This window comes from Nycticebus coucang, chromosome 6 (assembly GCF_027406575.1).
Source record: "Nycticebus coucang isolate mNycCou1 chromosome 6, mNycCou1.pri, whole genome shotgun sequence".
NCBI lineage: Eukaryota > Metazoa > Chordata > Mammalia > Primates > Lorisidae > Nycticebus > Nycticebus coucang.
In genome coordinates, this window is record NC_069785.1 from 79,473,791 (window position 1) to 79,490,170 (window position 16,380).

Below are 16,380 nucleotides of genomic sequence, written 5' to 3' on the forward strand. Positions count from 1 at the left end.
TAGAACATAATATCATTTCTGTACCTTGAAAATACATGTATGGATGCAAGTTTATTCTTAGCATTGGCAGTGCCTCTGGTGTTCATAAAATGATCATATGACTCCTCGGTGCCTGTATATAAAAGACTTAAAATACTTTGCTTACATTTAAGACACTACGGGAACATATTTTTGTCTAAAATTTGTACATTAACTTCTCCACCATGATTGTATAACATCTCTCCTATGTTATACACTTTTTAACTTGCAACTTTGGCATATTTATATAATTGGAAGGTATTTTGGTGGCATTTTCAATAATTCAGCACTCTTTTTTGAATGTACTTGAACATTTTATAAATTGGCTGAAGAATCATGTACTTAAGTGGGACTGTAAATATAGTGTTTATATATACACTAGTCACAATGTGTTTTGACCCCCAAATTATTTTTCATGTTCACTCTGCCTTTGCCTGGAATTTGTAATAACCTGGAGTTTGTAATGACAAGTTTATTTAAGCATAGAGGAGATAGCTGAAGAAGGAGATTTTGAAAAGAGTTTTGAGAAATGCTGATTTTCTACTCCTCTCCAAACTCTTGGGGAAAAAATTGTAATCACATCATACCTAAAACCAATTAATAATATTTTTAATATCATCAACTATTCAGCCAGTGTTTAAATTTACAATTGTCTTTTATATATCAAAAGTATTTCTATTTTTATTTTTTTAGATCATTTGAATCTGGATGTAAATAAGTTCCACAGGTTGTGATTGGTTTGGAAGGTCTATTAGGTTTCCTTTAACTATTTGCTTCCTTTAACATTGCCCTCTCTTTTTTCTTTGCAGTTTATTTGTTTAAGAAACTAGGTCATTTTATCCTACAGGGGTTCCCACTTCAGTAAGTGTAGAGGTTACCGATTCCACCCCCATGGTGTCCTTTTGCATTTTCTGCTGTCTCCTATATTTCCTGGAAATTGTCATCTGAATCTAGATTTAGGTTGAATTTTTTGACAAGAAAACATCGTAGGAGGTCTATGGTTTATCTTTCCATTGATTGCTTGTCTGTTTTTAAATGTAAGCAGATCCCTTTGTATGTTTATATATTTGTATGCCTACCTTCCTTAGATGAATATTATATATACATTCCTTTTTTATTTAAAAATAGAGAGAGATATTCTTCATTCCTTTTTATAGTTACCTAATACCTCTTTGCATGGCTGTACCATAGTTTATTCGACCATGGTATGACTATTGATAGCAATTTGGGCTGCTTCTCATTACAAATAATCCTGCAGTTGATTGCCTTTTGTAGTTTGGCTTGAGTTTATTTGGATGCAAATTGTAGACATTGTCATCATTTCATGGAGGAGTTTTTCCTACAGTACTGATATGGTCGTGACTCCACCTGCTCAAAACCCATCCTGATCAATGGGTGGATAAAGTCCAAACTCCATTGTTCAGCAGTCAGTTCCCCAGCAGACCCTCCCCTGCCCATGAATCGTCTACCTGCTGGCCTTCTCTCCCCAGTGCCTCTTATGCCCCCCACCCCAGGAGGACGACACCACACTTCCCTGACTCTGTGCCGCCTACGCATGTCTATTGTCTGCTGAGAAGGCCTGTTGTCCATCCTTTCTTGACCTGGCTAACTATGTACCAGTGTGTTTAAACCAATCGCAGGCAATTCATGGATGCCTGGACTGTGGCATTTTTTATGTCCATTAAAAAAAAACAGTTGATGGCACCTCCAGAGCTGGGGCTGACTTAACATCTCCAATGCCAGCAGGAGCCCAACAGCTCTGTGTGCTCAGTAAATGTTTGTTGAATGAGTGAATAACTGTCTTTCCTTTTAAATAAACAAAAACAGCTTCAGGTTACAGCCATGCCTCTTGCCAACCAGAGAAGCAGCTGCACTGTAATGAAATCTCCTTGGTGTTATTCTTTTTGTTATCCTCCTGAAGGGAAAACATTTTCCTCCAGTTAGATATTTATGGGAGAGACGAGAGCTATCATCACTATGTAAAAAAAAAAAAAAGGACTGTATAATCCAAAAACTCAAATAGTCCAAGAATTTTATGACAAAAACTCTGTTTCTACTGGAAAAAAACAGATTCAGATCCAGCGAGCACTGGGCAGAGAAAGGAGGGCGGTAGCTGACCACCCTCCGGGCAGGTCTGTGGCCCTTCTTACAGGGGACCCTTCAGAGTGGGGGAGGTCCCCTTGCTCATTTCTGAGACCCCACAGGGCAGACTCCAGCAGGCTTCTAGGCTACCCTCCAGATGGGTTTCCCACAGTGTGGCAAAACCAGTCCTACCCAAGTTCCCCCTGGTTCCCCCACCCCAGGATTTAGGGCCTGCCTGCGTTTTGCCCTGTCTGCACCAAAGGGGGCAAAAGGCTGGTATATCCTGCTTAGGTCAGCTCAGATCTGCCGTCTACTGCCACTGTGACCCTTGGCCTCAGCACGGAGAGGCCTCACTGATTGGCTATCCCTGGAGAGGGTCATGCAGGTGTGTGGCTTCGTTTTTTCCCATCTCCTTAAACACTGCCATCTTGGTGACACCACATCCAAGTAAACTCATGAACAGCTCAGAAGCAGCCTGGGAAGAGTAGAAGTTCTGGTTTGAGACCAGGTGTAGTGGCTCACGCCTATAATTCTAGCACTCTGGAATGCTGAGGTAGAAGGATCCCTTGGGTTCAGGAGCTTGAGACCACCCTGAGCAAGAATGAGACTCCTGTCTCCACTGAAAATAGAAAAATTAGCTGGACGTTGTGGCAGCACCTATAGTTCCCACTGCTTGGGAGGCTGAGGGAGGAGAATCTCTTGAGTCCAGGAGTTTGAGGTTGCTGTGAGCTAGGTTGAGCCACAGCACTCTACTCTGGGGACAGAGTGAGACTCTGTCTCCAATTGAAAAAAAAGAAAAGAACTTCTGGTTTGAAAATTTGTCAAAGAACCACGGAATCAAGGAAACTCCAGTTGGAAAGGACATGGGTGCTCACCTAGGATATTCCAAAGGGGTTCCTGGGGATAAAGGAGACGCCACATGGCAGGGGGTGGGGGGGCTCCACCCAGTGATATCCAAAGAGGACCTATTTTGATTATTTTATAAATTGAGGCATTATGGTGCATTATTTCACTTGAAGAAGTTCTGCTTGAACAATTTTTTTTAAAACAGAGCCTCAAGCTGTCACCCTGGGTAGAGTGCTGTGGCATCATAGCTCACAGCAACCTCCAACTCTGGTTCAAGTGATCCTTTTGCCTCAGTTTTTCTATTTTTAGTAGAGATTGGGTCTCGCTTTTGCTCAGGTTGGTCTCAAACTCATGAGCTCAAGCAATCCAACCGCCTTGGCCTCCCAGAGTGCTAGGATTATAAGCGTGGGCTACTGCGCCTGGCCTCTGCTTGAACAAGTTTTTGAGGATTGGAAAATATTGGCCTGAGTACATGTTTTTTTGCCTGATAAAAGAATCTCCTTTACCATGGCACTTGTCACATGGCCATCCAATCTTACATACTTCCAGTGCCAGGAGGCTCTCTGTCATCTGTGAAAGACCATCCCATTGTCAGGCAGTTCTGCTTATCAGAAAGATCTCCGCCAACGCCTCTCTATGGTTCTCTATGGTTCTCTGCGTGGTCCTGGCCTTCTTTCTGGTACATGGTGAGATAGCCTCATTCTTCCCACCTCATCCCTTCTTGATTAACTGTCTTCAGTTTCTTGGTCTGCTCCTTTGATATTTAACAGATCATTACCTGCCCTAAAGGGATTCTCTTGTCAGAAGTAAAAATGTTATCATCAAATGCTATCATCTCAATTTTCTCTGCTATTGTTTCAAAATAGCAATTGTTTTTCTTTTACTGGAAAAACTTACCTTGTGTGTGTGTGTGGGGGGGTGGGGGTGGTGGTGTTTGTTTGTTTCCAGTTTTAAGGTGTGAAGAGTCAAGGCTGGCCCCAGCAAGTCTGAAGTTTCTTCCTTAGGCTCCTGCAGCACTCTCTCCTCCATCCTCCCCTCCTGTCTCAGAGTGGTTGTTGACATGGACACAGTGGCCTTATGAGGAGGCTACTTCAGATGCCCAGAATTACAAAGCAATAACCGAAAAGTAAAGCTATTCAATGAACGGTGCTAACGGAAACAGACATTTCAATTGATAGTTCTGACCATGTGTGAGAATCACTCGGACTTGTCATCATAAAACACAGATTTCTGGGTTCACCTTGCAGTTTCTGAGTCAGAGGGGGTCTGTGGTGGGGCCTGAGAATTTGCATTCCTATTTTAGTCCCCAGAGATACTGATGCTACTGGTCTTGCAGACCACACTTTGAGAACCTACGGATTAAAAGACCATGAAGAAATACCCCCAAAGAAAGCAAGGTTTCAAAGCTGGGAAGTGTTTCTAACTGCTGCTGCCTCTCCCCCACTGCCGCTGCCTTGGGACCTTGGGGTTTCTTGGGGGTCCTGTGCCCTTACTGGGCACCTCCCCACTAATGCAGTCTCCCAGGGCTGGAAGCAAAGCATGGGACACAGGCAGCCTTGCCCTGCTGAACATTTTTATCTCAAAGAGCAAAAGAAGACTCCCTTGGACCCAATTTTGGCCACTAAGAAAGAACTGACCAGAAAATAGCCATTTTGTCTTGGAGGTAGCAACATGAAGAATGGTGCCCTCTCTGTGCGTTGAAAACACCTGTGTGTGCTAAATGTCTACAACATGTCCTGGGGAACTCAAAAATTTCAAAATTCTAAGAACTGTAGTTCCCAGGAGATATGGCTTCCAGTGAATGAGAACTACTCTAAAGAAACAGTAACAACCACCTGACTCTGCAGCTCTGGAAGAAGAGGCAGAACAGAGCTGTCACAGGCAAGGAACTGTGAGAATTTGGGGGGTTGCTGATTTCAAAATATTTGACACCACCTGACCATCAAAGACTGACAACAGACTGTGAAATTTCCTGGACCAAGAGGGAAGGCAATTCAGTGTGAGGGGTGGGGCTGTCAATTGTGGCCAATATATGTAGAAAAGGAGCCTTCATCTCTGGCGCCTGAACTCCCTCCTGCTGGCTGCCAGTTGATCTGACTTTGGAGATTATCAAAGGCTTGCCCTTTTGTTGCTTAGAAAGTCATTTTATTGAGATCTTGAAATGCCAACATTTCAAAACATCATTAGCTCCTATCAGAACGTAGATGGGCTTTGATCAGAGTCAAGGCTGGCCCCAGCAGGTCTGAGAGACCATCCCATTGTCAGGCAGCTCTGCTTATCAGAAAGATCTCCACCAACGCCTCTCTATGGTTCTCTATGGTTCTCTGCATGGTCCTGGCCTTCTTTCTGGTACATGGTGAGATAGCCTCATCCTTCCCACCTCATCCCTTCTTCATTAACTGTCCTCAGTTTCTTGGTCTGCTCCTTCGATATTTAACAGATCATTACCTGCCCTAAAGGGTTTCTCTTGTCAGAAGTAAAAATGTTTTATGGTTATCATCTCAATTTTCTCTGCTATTGTTTCAAAATAGCAATTGTTTTTCTCTTACTGGAAAAACTTACCTTTTAACACACATAGAGTGTGTGTATTTTCTGTTTTAACCTTTAAGACAAACTGAGAGGTAGGGACTAGACTAACGTTTGATGAGAACTCTTTTAATGACTGTGGGCTCCAGCCCTTTCCTTCGCATTGTATTTTGGGTATGTCTGCTTCAACTCTCTATTATTACCTAGCAAGGAAAAAATTTCCTTCTACTTTTTTTTTCTAGTCGAAACATGCCCATGAGAAAGACAATCCACTTCTCTCTTGAATAATAAGCTGAAAGAGACTTGCAATAGAAATTAAAGTTTACTTAGAAATTAATGGTAGGTAAGAATCAATATAATTCATATTAATTGTATTTTTGCTACCAGATAGAGCATACAAAGTAGATTGGCTTCCTGAGCTTGCTTTGAACGAGTTGATATGGGGTTTGCTTTGTAATGTCAGACCAGTCCCGCTGGTGATTCTGCCGCTAGAATGTGTCCTCCCTCTGTTCCCACTGTGAGTGCCCTTCCCAGAGGCTCCCTCTTCCCTTCCAGATGAGTCTGCGCCCTCTTAACTGATCTGCTCACCTCCTCTTTCAGTAGCGTCTCTGATCTTCTGATCTTGCTAATAATATGTTCTCCCCACATTAGTCCCAACAGTTTGCCTCCCATAGACTGTAGGATCCAGTCCAAACTCCTCCTCCGGGGGATGCCACAGACCCTCCACCCCACTTCTGGTCACTCAGGCCTGGAGCTCAGCCACTGGACCTGCTGTTCCAGCCCTCTCTTGTCTCCTGGCCATTTTTCCTTAGTCCTGCAGTCTGGACCTTCACTCAGCACACCTTAAGCCCCTATTCTGGCCCTGGGTGACAGTTTTAGTAAAAATAATAAAGCCCAGGGTTCCCCTGCAGTCCAGCTACACCGGAGGCTGAGGTGGAGGGCTGCTTGAGGCCAGGAGTTTGAGGCCTTTCTCTAAAAACAAACAAAGAAACAAACAATAATAACAGCTAGCTTTAACTGAAAACTTGGTGTGCCAGGCACTATTCTTCAGATAATAACTTGTTTAATCCATACAATGGTAAATAGTAATTCATCAACTCCAATTAACAATAATAAAACAGATTGAGAAGCAAGAAGCCTGCCCGAGATCAGGCTTCACAGTTTCCAGGGGAGGTAGAAGATCAAGTGATGGCGTGTTGTGGTGGAAGCGTGGAGCCGTCGTGAGAGGCGGGAGAGTTCCCCATCCATCCTTTTATCCACCCCTTCATGCAGTAAGTGTCAGTCACTGTTCTAGGTGCTTGAAAAACATGAAAGAAGAAAGTAAACAATTCTGCCCTCTGGGTCTTCTTACATTCCAGTAGAGGGAACTATACAGTATATTTGAAGGATGCGTACTATGAGAAGAAAATAAGATCAGGGCTTAGGGGATGGGGAATCAGAATGTGGGTGGCAGGTTGCAGTGTTAAATGGGTGGGCAAGGGCAGCTGTATAAAGCAGGCAACCTGTCACCAAGAGCTGAAGGATGTACAGGAGTTACCCTGCAGCTACCTGGGGAAGAGCATCCTCACAAGAGGGAACAGCTGGTGCAAAAGTCCTGAGGCAGGACTGGGACTGAAACAGCGTCCAGTGTGGAGGGAGAGAAGTAAAGAAGAAGAGAATGGTAGAAGCTGATCCCATAAGACCTTGCAGTGATTGTGAGGACTTTGGTTTTTACTGAGTGAAATGGGGGTCGGGGGAGGATGTTCTGTGTCTGGTGCCCTGTAGAGAAGATAATGGAGAAGAAGGTGGAGCGTGGGGGAAGACACAGTTGCATTATTGTGGGCAAGAGATGACCCGGCAGAAGCAGTGGGCATGGAGAGAAGGGGCTGGATGGAAATGAAGTGAGAGGTTTCTGGTCGGGACAGTGAGGGAGACTTCCCTGGGATAGACTTGGAGGTGTGAGGGGCTCTACCCTGCCTCCTCTGCAGGTAGTTGGACAGAGGTCTGGGCACCTCTACATAGACTGTACAGATTTGACTGTTGGCTCTTAAAGGGCAAGACATCAGTCTTACCCTTTTTTTTTTTTAAGTTTTAAAGTCCTTTTTATTTAAAATTTAATATAAATAGGTATCCAGTTTTAAACCATAAATTTATAGTTGCTTTAAATACAAACAAAAAAAACAGTAAAAGCCTACTCTGTTCAAAGGCCTCTGTGCCTTTGAATGACATATTCTTAGCAACTTCTTTGGTGGTTACCTTGAAAATAGAGTGTGTGAGACTGAGTGACTACAATGTATGTATTGCAAGAATCAGTTTGCATTATAATACTTACACTTGGGCTTGGCGCCTTTAGCCCAGTGGTTAGGGCGCCAGCCAAAAGCACCAGGAGTGGTGGGTTCTAACCCGGCTGGGGCCTGCTAAACAAGAATAGTTGGGTGTTGTGTGTGCCTATAGTCCTAGCTACTTGGGAGGCTGCAGCAAGAGAATCGCTTGAGACCAAGAGTTTGAGGTTGCTGTGAGCTGTGACACTACAGCACTCTTCCGAGGGCAACAAAGTGGCATAGTGAGACTCTGTCTCAAAAAAAAAAAAAAAGGCTCCCGTAGCAGAGTTACGGCTACAGCGCCAGCCACATACACCAAGGGTGGCAGGTTCAAACCTGGTCCAGGCCAGCTAAACAATGAAAACTGCAAGGGAAAATAGCTGGGCATTGTGGCAGGTGCCTGTAGTCCGAGCTACTTGGGAGGCTAAGGCAAGAGAATTGCTTAAGCTCAAGAGTTTGAGGTTGTTATGAGCCATGATGCCATGGCCCTCTACCAAGGGCAATATAGTGAGAATCTGTCTCAAACAAACAAACAAACAAACAAAAAAACCAAAAAACTTTCCCTTGCTAGGGGAGGCCTTTGTATTTTTCAAAGCCTTTTCATATGTTCCTCTTTTAAGAAGTCAGTGTTAGTTTCACTTTGTTTCAGAGAGGAAGGCATAATGAAGAGAAAAGGTACACTCTGCACTCTTTGTCACTTTCCTCCAACCTAATGGGAGAGGACTTGAGGCAGAAAGGGTAGGCTTAGACTTCTTGGTAGTGTTACACGGAGGCAGATTGGGTAAGAATGGCCAGTTAGGTTTTCTTCCAACTTTGATAGAAAATTGAGGCCGAACAGTAACCATACCACAACCTTCAAACAAAAGCATGTCAAAATGTAGTATAGTCATCTCTTGGCATATGCAAGGGATCAGTCAGATCCAGAGCCTTCTGTGTATACCCAAATCTGCACGTACTCAAGACTTGAGATCAAATCCTGATTATCTGAGTATAAGAAAAATTGGCCTGCTCTGTATGTGGGTTTCATACCCAGCAGATACTATAGATATATTTTTGATGTGCATTTGGTTGAAAAAAATGCACATCTAGGTGGACCCATGCAGTATAAACCCCTATTGTTAAAGGGTTAACTGTATTTTCAGGTTATAGGATAACTGGTCAAATTCCTTTTTTTTTATTGTTAAGTTTATATGCATTTATTTCTCAATTTTAAATAGGCTCATAAGCTCATGAATTCATAAGGAAAATTCTAACTTTCAAAAAATATTTGGAAAAAAAATTGTGTAGCATAATTTTTTCCTACAGTAAAAGTGTGTCAGAGTTATGTGCAGTAAATAGCATCTTTTATGAAAAAGAAACAATTTTTGATTTTTAAATATAGACACAGCAATTAAACCATCATGGGTCAATTACTTCTAGTTGGCTACTTAAAACTTTTCTGTATTTTGTAGATTTTCCTTAAATAGTTTTGTTTGCTTTTAATCAGAAAAACATTCCTGGTGTGACAGTTGTTAGGAAGAAGTAAGAGAAAAAGAGTGAGTACACAGGTAGGGCAGATTTGGGAGGCTGAGGACAAATGAGAACCCAGGCTCATTAAGCAAGACAAAGAGGGAAAACGAGGTTAAGGGAAGGAGGATTAGTCCTCTCCCATGGGCAGCTGGGTGTGATAAGCCACATACTGGTGTTTTCATTTAGTGCACTGATGGTTTGGACCAGGTAAGGATAAGAATCTTGCTTTACTTTTTAATCCATCTCAATCCTCATGACGTAGCTGTGGTGGCATTAATGCGTTTCACCACTACTTCTTCATATTCTTTTTGTGTCCGTAAACCTTCTGTTATGCTTTTACTTTCTTCAAATTTGGGTAACACAACTGCAATGTAGCCTTCAGTAGATGGCTTTTCTTGAAGAATAGATGGCTTATGGAGAATGTTTTCATTCACTTCCATCAGCCGTCCTCTAACACAACTAGATACGGTATATTCTTCTTCATCAGAGCAGTAAATCTTACACAGAGGTGCAAGTTCTGTTAGAAACTGTGCCCCCTGCTTAAATTTCCCAGAGACCTTGTTCTGAAGTCTGCTACAGTTGTCACTGATCTGATAGGAAATGCTTTCAATTGTTTTTCCACTTTGAAGGACTGGATGAGATCCTGCCAGTGTGATGACACATATTCTATTAGAGTGCTGTAGTATACAGTGGTCCTCACAGGGCTTTCCTTTGACATCTGCTTTGTACCAGCGAGTGAAATAACAATCCACAAGTGATGGTACCTCCGGCTCCGTGGCTTCGGACTCGGTCATCTTACCCTTTTTTGTACCTGAGTTCAAGGCCACCACATGCACAACTCAGAGTGCTCCATTCACAGAGTAACCTGTAGGCCATGCTGCCCTGTCATAATGTGTCCCCATGAAGAGCTCAGTAGACGGTGTTGGAAGGAAGAAGAGAGGGAAGAGGGAAGAGGAAAGGAGGGAAAAAAGGAGGGAAGAAAGGCAGGCAGGCATCTCTTTCAGTGGTTCTCAGCCTTCCTAATGCCGCGATGTATTTTCATTGTTACAACCGGGACCCACAGGTTGAGAACCACTGCTTTAGATGATCACAGATTCATTCGAAATCACACACCCAAACTGGAAATTGTTTGTTAATACTAGCATTACCCTTTATCTTATACTATTTTATTTATTTTTACTTCAGGTTAATATGAGGGTACAGATGTCTAGGTTACATTGTTTTCATTTCTAAGGTAAAGTTTAAGTTGAATTGAGCCCTTCACCCAGGTTGCGTGCTGAACACCCTCACATTGTGTCCATTAGTGAGAACCCGCCAATCACCCTCCCTTAGCATTACCCTTTCAAAAAATAACATCTACATTTTAAAATTCCTACAGATTTTCCTTTCTGTCTTTGAACGTTAAACTGTTAAATCCATCATCTCCACTTTTAAATTTCTCTCATAAAAAGGCAGTGTTTCTTCCTGTCTGTTTAAATCATATCCACACGGAAGTGGGTTATATAACTCAGGAATGAAAACAATGTCATGCCTTACTTTTAGTTTGTCCCCTGGGAGGATGGGGCCTGGGGCAGTGTGTATAAGAAATGTGTCAAGGTTGAGGTGGAGAATCAATAAAGACACAACCATAAAGCAATTTAATTAACTTCTTAACTGAAAATGTAAAATTCTTTTCAATACATGTATAAACTATGCATACACTCCAATTCCAACTGTTGCTAGGGGAAAGTAGGCAAAGACAAATGTCAGAGCTGGAAGGAAATTTGAGGATCCACTAGTTTGATCTCTTCCTCAGCCCTCTGCTGAGGACCCCGCTGTGGGGAAGGCAAGAGAGCTGTGGGGTTGTCCTGCTATGGGATGTGTGATGTTGGTGGTCAGAACTTGTGACACCAGCTTAGCACTTCTTCTGGACACTGTTCTGCAGCTTCCTGTGAGAGCAGACACAGAAAACAAGATTATGGGCTTTCAAAACCAGGATCTTTAAAGCAACTCAGAGCAACTAGACTGGTGGTTCTAACTAGAAGGTGATTTTGCTCCCCACTGTGGGACATTTAGGCAATGTCTGGAGACATCTCCTGAATAGAAGCCAGGAATGCTCTAAGCATCCTACTGTGAACAAAAGAGCCCTCCCCTGCCCCACCAAAGAATTTTCAGCCCAGAATAATTCTGAGGGGAATATAAAGACATAAATAACGCAGTCCCTGCCCCAGGGAGCTTACAAAATACACAAGAACAAAAGAAAAAAAAACCCTAGCATTTGGCCAGGTGTGCTGGCTAGCGCCTATAATCCTAGCACTCTGGAAGGCTGAGGTGGGTGGATCTCTTGAGCTCAGGAGTTCTAGACCAGTCTGAGCAAGATAGAGACCCCAATTCTAAAAATAGAAAAACTAGCTGGGCATTGTGGTGGGTGCCTGTAGTTCCAGCTACTTGGGAGGCTGAGGCAGGAGGATTGCTTGAGCCCAAGAGTTTAAGGTTGCTATAAGGTATTATGATGTCCCTGTACTCCACACAGGGCAATTGAGTGAGGCTCTGTCTCAAACAAAAAAGAAACAATAAAACAGTTCTGGACTTATCAATACATATACATTATACAATATATTTATTATTATTAAATCATATGCAATTACAATTTTGGGAGAAAGGTAACATATTTTAAGAGGCTAATCCAGTTGTTGTAGACTAGAAAAACAATTCTCTGGTCATAGAAGCAAAATGAAGAATGAACGAAGTGCTGTTCCCCGGAGGGCCTATCTTGGAAACAACCTCAGGAGTTCCCTCACGTCTCACTGCTATCATTCGTGTCCCTTCTTTCCCACTGCACTTCTTACCCTTGCCCTGCATTCATTGCCTGCCTTGCCCACAATAAATGCTCTCACTCTGTTGCCCTAGGTAGAGTGCTGTGATATCAGAGCTCACAGCAACCTCAAACTCTTGGGCTCAAGTGATCCTCCTGCCTCAGCCTCCCGAGTAGCTGGGACTGCAGGCACCACCCACAATGTTTTATTATTTCTTAACATTACACAAGCAATAACTGATATAATACTTATGGAGATTGGACGTTTCATACTTAATAACCTAATACATTAAGAAATAATTGTTCCCTAACAGCAATTAGGTTAATCCTGTCTCTCCCATCAGGATTATCGTGGTCAGATTCCATAACCTGCCTATCATTTTTGTAGCTACAGCTCCCTTCTTTTATTAATTAGGGCACAGTATTTAAGACACAGTCTGTTTGTTTTTTAACTAGTCTCTATTCAAAACCTATTTCCTTTATTTCCCAGAGGCACTGGTGGTTCTAGGCAGTGATTATCAACCCTAAACAGACCCAGTGTTTCCTTAATGATGATTATGTTGTTAACATCTGCTTTACTATCTTGAAATGGAATTCATAGGTAGTATCACTTACCTACGTATAAAGTTTTAAAAAGATAAATATATACTGATTGCCTCCCTTCCCCCTTCTATTCTCTGTCCTCCTTTGTCCTGGCCTCCGCTGGGCTTCCCTCGCAGCTGGCATGGCCCAGCCTCCCTGGCTCACTGGCTTCCTGTTGCATTTGGGCCAATGGGAGACACTGGCAGGAGATGTAACAGTGGGACGAAGGAAATGAGGGTTCTTAATCTCTACTCCACAGAGATACCTACTGTATGGCTGTACCTCTATAGTCACATCTTAGGGGGGCAGGGCTGAGTGTCACCAACATCATACCTGTCCCAAACCTCTTCAAGCCAGGGAGCAGAAAGCATTTGTGCTTTGTTTGGCCCGGGGTGCATCACTAACCCCACTTGGGGCCCTTAAACCTGCCCTCTGTAAATAGAACACCACTTGTTTCCTGGGGCAGGGGCAGGTCCATACTGATACATGTTCTAGCCCAGCAGCTCTCAACCTTCATAATGCTGCAATGTATTTTCATTGTTAAAAAGGGGTTGCGACCCACATGTTGAGAACTGTTGCCCAGAATAGGAAAGATAAACAAAAGGAAAGCAATTTTTATTAAAGGAGTATTATTTCAAAATGTAAATACTTGATACCAGAGGACATATTGAAGTACTATAGTCAGATGTTTGCACTTGGCAATGTCATTTGTGACCTGGTTTTCTGAATGGAGAACAACTCTTGGAAAAGTTCTAAATAAAACAAAGCATCCTTTTCCTTTGATTTACACAGTAGCTGAATTTATGGAAATGTCATGTACATTAAAACTATACAAAAATAGTTTCAAATAGAGTTTGATTCTAGGCTCAGATGATCAGAAGCAGGCCTTTCATCTACACTAACGTCTCCTGAGGCATTCTAAAACCACGCAGGACAAAGGACAATTATTTCTTGTTCTGAATTGTCTTATAAATTGCAGCATGCCTAGGATTCCTGACCCTGCTATTTATTGTTTGTGAGACAGAGTCTCACTCAGTCACCCTGGATAGAGAGATGTGGTGTCATAGCTCACAGCAACTTCAAACTCTTGGGCTCAAGTGATCCTCTTGCCTCAGCCTCCCAAGTAGCTGGGACTACAGGCACCTACCACAATGCCCAGCTAGTTTTAGAGATGGGGTCTTGCTCTTGCTCAGGCTGGTCTTGAACCTGTGAGCTCAGGCAATCCACCCACTTCGGCCTTCCAGAGTGCTGGGATTATAGACATGAGCCACCAAGCCCAGCTTTGTCTGCCTTTTTGACTATACACACACTGAACAGTTCTGAATTGGTACTTCATTATAGTTTTGATTCCCATTTCCCTAATGAGCATCTTTTCATGTGTTTATTGGGCTATTCCTATCTTCTTAGCTAAATGTCTATTCAGATAATTTACTCATATTTTAATTATGCTATTTTTGTTTTGATTTTTAATTAATGCATTCTTTATAAATTCTAGATATACAAATATAAATCACTTATAAGGGATATGATTTGGAAATATTTTCTCTAATTCTGTGGGTTGTCCTTTTTACTTCCTTGATGGTATCTTTGATGTATAGAGGTTTTTAATTTGTTGTTGTTGCCATTTTTGGGCAGAGCTGGGTTTGAAACTGCCGTCTCCGGTATATGGGGCCAGTGCCCTACTCCTTGAGCCACAGGTGCCGCCCAACAGAGGTTTTTAATTTTGATAAAGTCCAATTTATGTATTTTTTGTTTTGTCACTTCTACTTTGTGTGCCCTCTGTGAGAAGGCCTTGCCAAACTCAAGGTCACAGAGACTTACTCCAGTATTTTTTCTACTGAGAGTAGTTTTAGCACTTACATTTAGGACTATGATCCATTTTGAGTAAATATTTGTATATGGTTTAAAGAAGGGGTCCAACTTTATGCTTTTATATGTAGCTATCCAGATGTCCCAGACATTTTGAAGAGACCTTCCTTTCCCCATTGAATTGTCTTGACACCTCTGTCTACAAATTTGAGATTTCTGGACTCTCAATTCTATTCCATTGATCTATATGCCTATTCTTATGCCAGTACCATGCAGGTTTTGTTTTGTTATTTGAGACAGGGTCTCACTCTGTTGCTCTGGCCAGAGTTCAGTGGCATCATCATAGCTCTCTACAATCTCAAACTTCTGGTCTCAACAATTCTCCCCCCTCAGCCTTCCAGAATGCTAAGATTATAGGTATGAGCCACTGTGCCTGGCCCAGACCATCTTCACTACTGTACCTACACAGGTTCTTAAATGGTTTTTACAAGGGATTCCCTCACTTCACACAGGAAGGCTCAACCTGTCCAGAACTGATGAAACCCCGGGGCTTACCCTGGGGCAAATTGGAAGTCATACTACATACGGACACTTCTATAACCTTGGACACATCCAACTCTCATATGAAAACAACTCACTAAGATGCAGTCAAAATTTGCGAACCACACGAGGAAGCGCCAGTGGAAAACAAATGGGACCACTGCTAGAATTAAGAGAATAATCTCCAAAATTCTTTGAAATGAATATAATTAAATATCCAAAGAATATAGAAACCACAAGGCAAGAACAGGCTAAGAGCTATTAAAGAATAGTCACTGAAATAAACTGATACTATGTGAGCTCTCTCTCATCTTGAATCACTCCATTAGTAAATAAACCATTCCACTACGCCCTAATCACACCCTGGGCACTGGAGACACACGGTGAAGAAGAAACATCTGTAGCCCTCAAGGAGTTTACATTTCTTTTTTCTTATTTTAATGTATGCAACTATATACATACATTGATTTCTAAATAAACTCATTTTCTTATTTGCAACGTGAAATATTATAAATAAATGAGATGTTTCTCAGGTCTTTAAATTTAACCAAGGAAGCAAATCATCAAAGCAAATCATTCTTATCTCTTTCCTTCTCTAAGTTCCCAGTAATTGTTGTTTTGCTTTGGTGGGTGGGTGGTTTGGGATTATAAAGTGGAAAGGCTGAAGGAGCAGAGATTGAAGACTAATTACCATAGGATGGTCAGGTAAAGTAACTGTAAATAGCTTAGTCATAGCTCTGCCTCAGCCTAGCCTAGCTTTCTTTCCTTACCACCATGAAGGCAGTGCATAATTAACTTTAATCAAGTTTTTTATTACAGAGTACTCTTACCAAGTAAATTACTTGGATGAAATCATTCGTTATAGATGGAACAACAAAGCATTAATTCAGACAGGCCAGCAGCTGGCCCTAAAAGATCTTAGTTTATGCTTTTAGTGTATCGTTGTAAAAGGATGGTTTTCTTACTTTTACCAACCATGGCTAATGGTACAATAACCAAGCAAAATTGTGATGCCTCCTGCTCTTTCTTCTGTTCTCTCAGAAGAGAAGTATTTCCATGGAAAAGAAAACAAGGTTTTATTTTTAAATGTTTGTAGTTAGTTTGCCTAAATCGTAGTCTTAGTTCAATTTCTTTAAAAAAAAATTATTGTTATTACTTTTGGAGATGGGGGTCTCACTATGGTGCCAGACTGGTCTCAAACTCCTGGGCTCAGGGGATCCTCCTACCTCAGTCTTTGAGTAGCTGCAATTATGGGTGTGCACTCAAAAAAGGTGTTTGTTTTTTTAAGGTATGAAAAACCTGTTTGTTTTTTTAAGGTATGAAAAACCATGATTAAACTATGAAATCTTTTAAAACCTTTAGTTTAAATTATTT

General features: G+C 42.0%; 1 protein-coding gene across 1 annotated transcript; it reads right to left on the minus strand.

The window, feature by feature from the left end:
• Window positions 1-9,280: 9,280 nt before the first annotated feature.
• Window positions 9,281-10,189, minus strand: LOC128587826 (protein Abitram-like). Its single transcript, XM_053594225.1, has one exon. The coding sequence runs from the start codon at window positions 10,073-10,075 to the stop codon at window positions 9,533-9,535; it is 543 nt and encodes a 180-aa protein (XP_053450200.1). The 5' UTR covers window positions 10,076-10,189; the 3' UTR covers window positions 9,281-9,532.
• Between the last annotated feature and the right edge of the window lie 6,191 nt (window positions 10,190-16,380).

What these genes read in the sequence shown, in the direction of transcription:
- LOC128587826 (XM_053594225.1), bottom strand. Translation starts at nt 10,075, where the DNA reads ATGACCGAGTCCGAAGCCACGGAGCCGGAGGTACCATCACTTGTGGAT.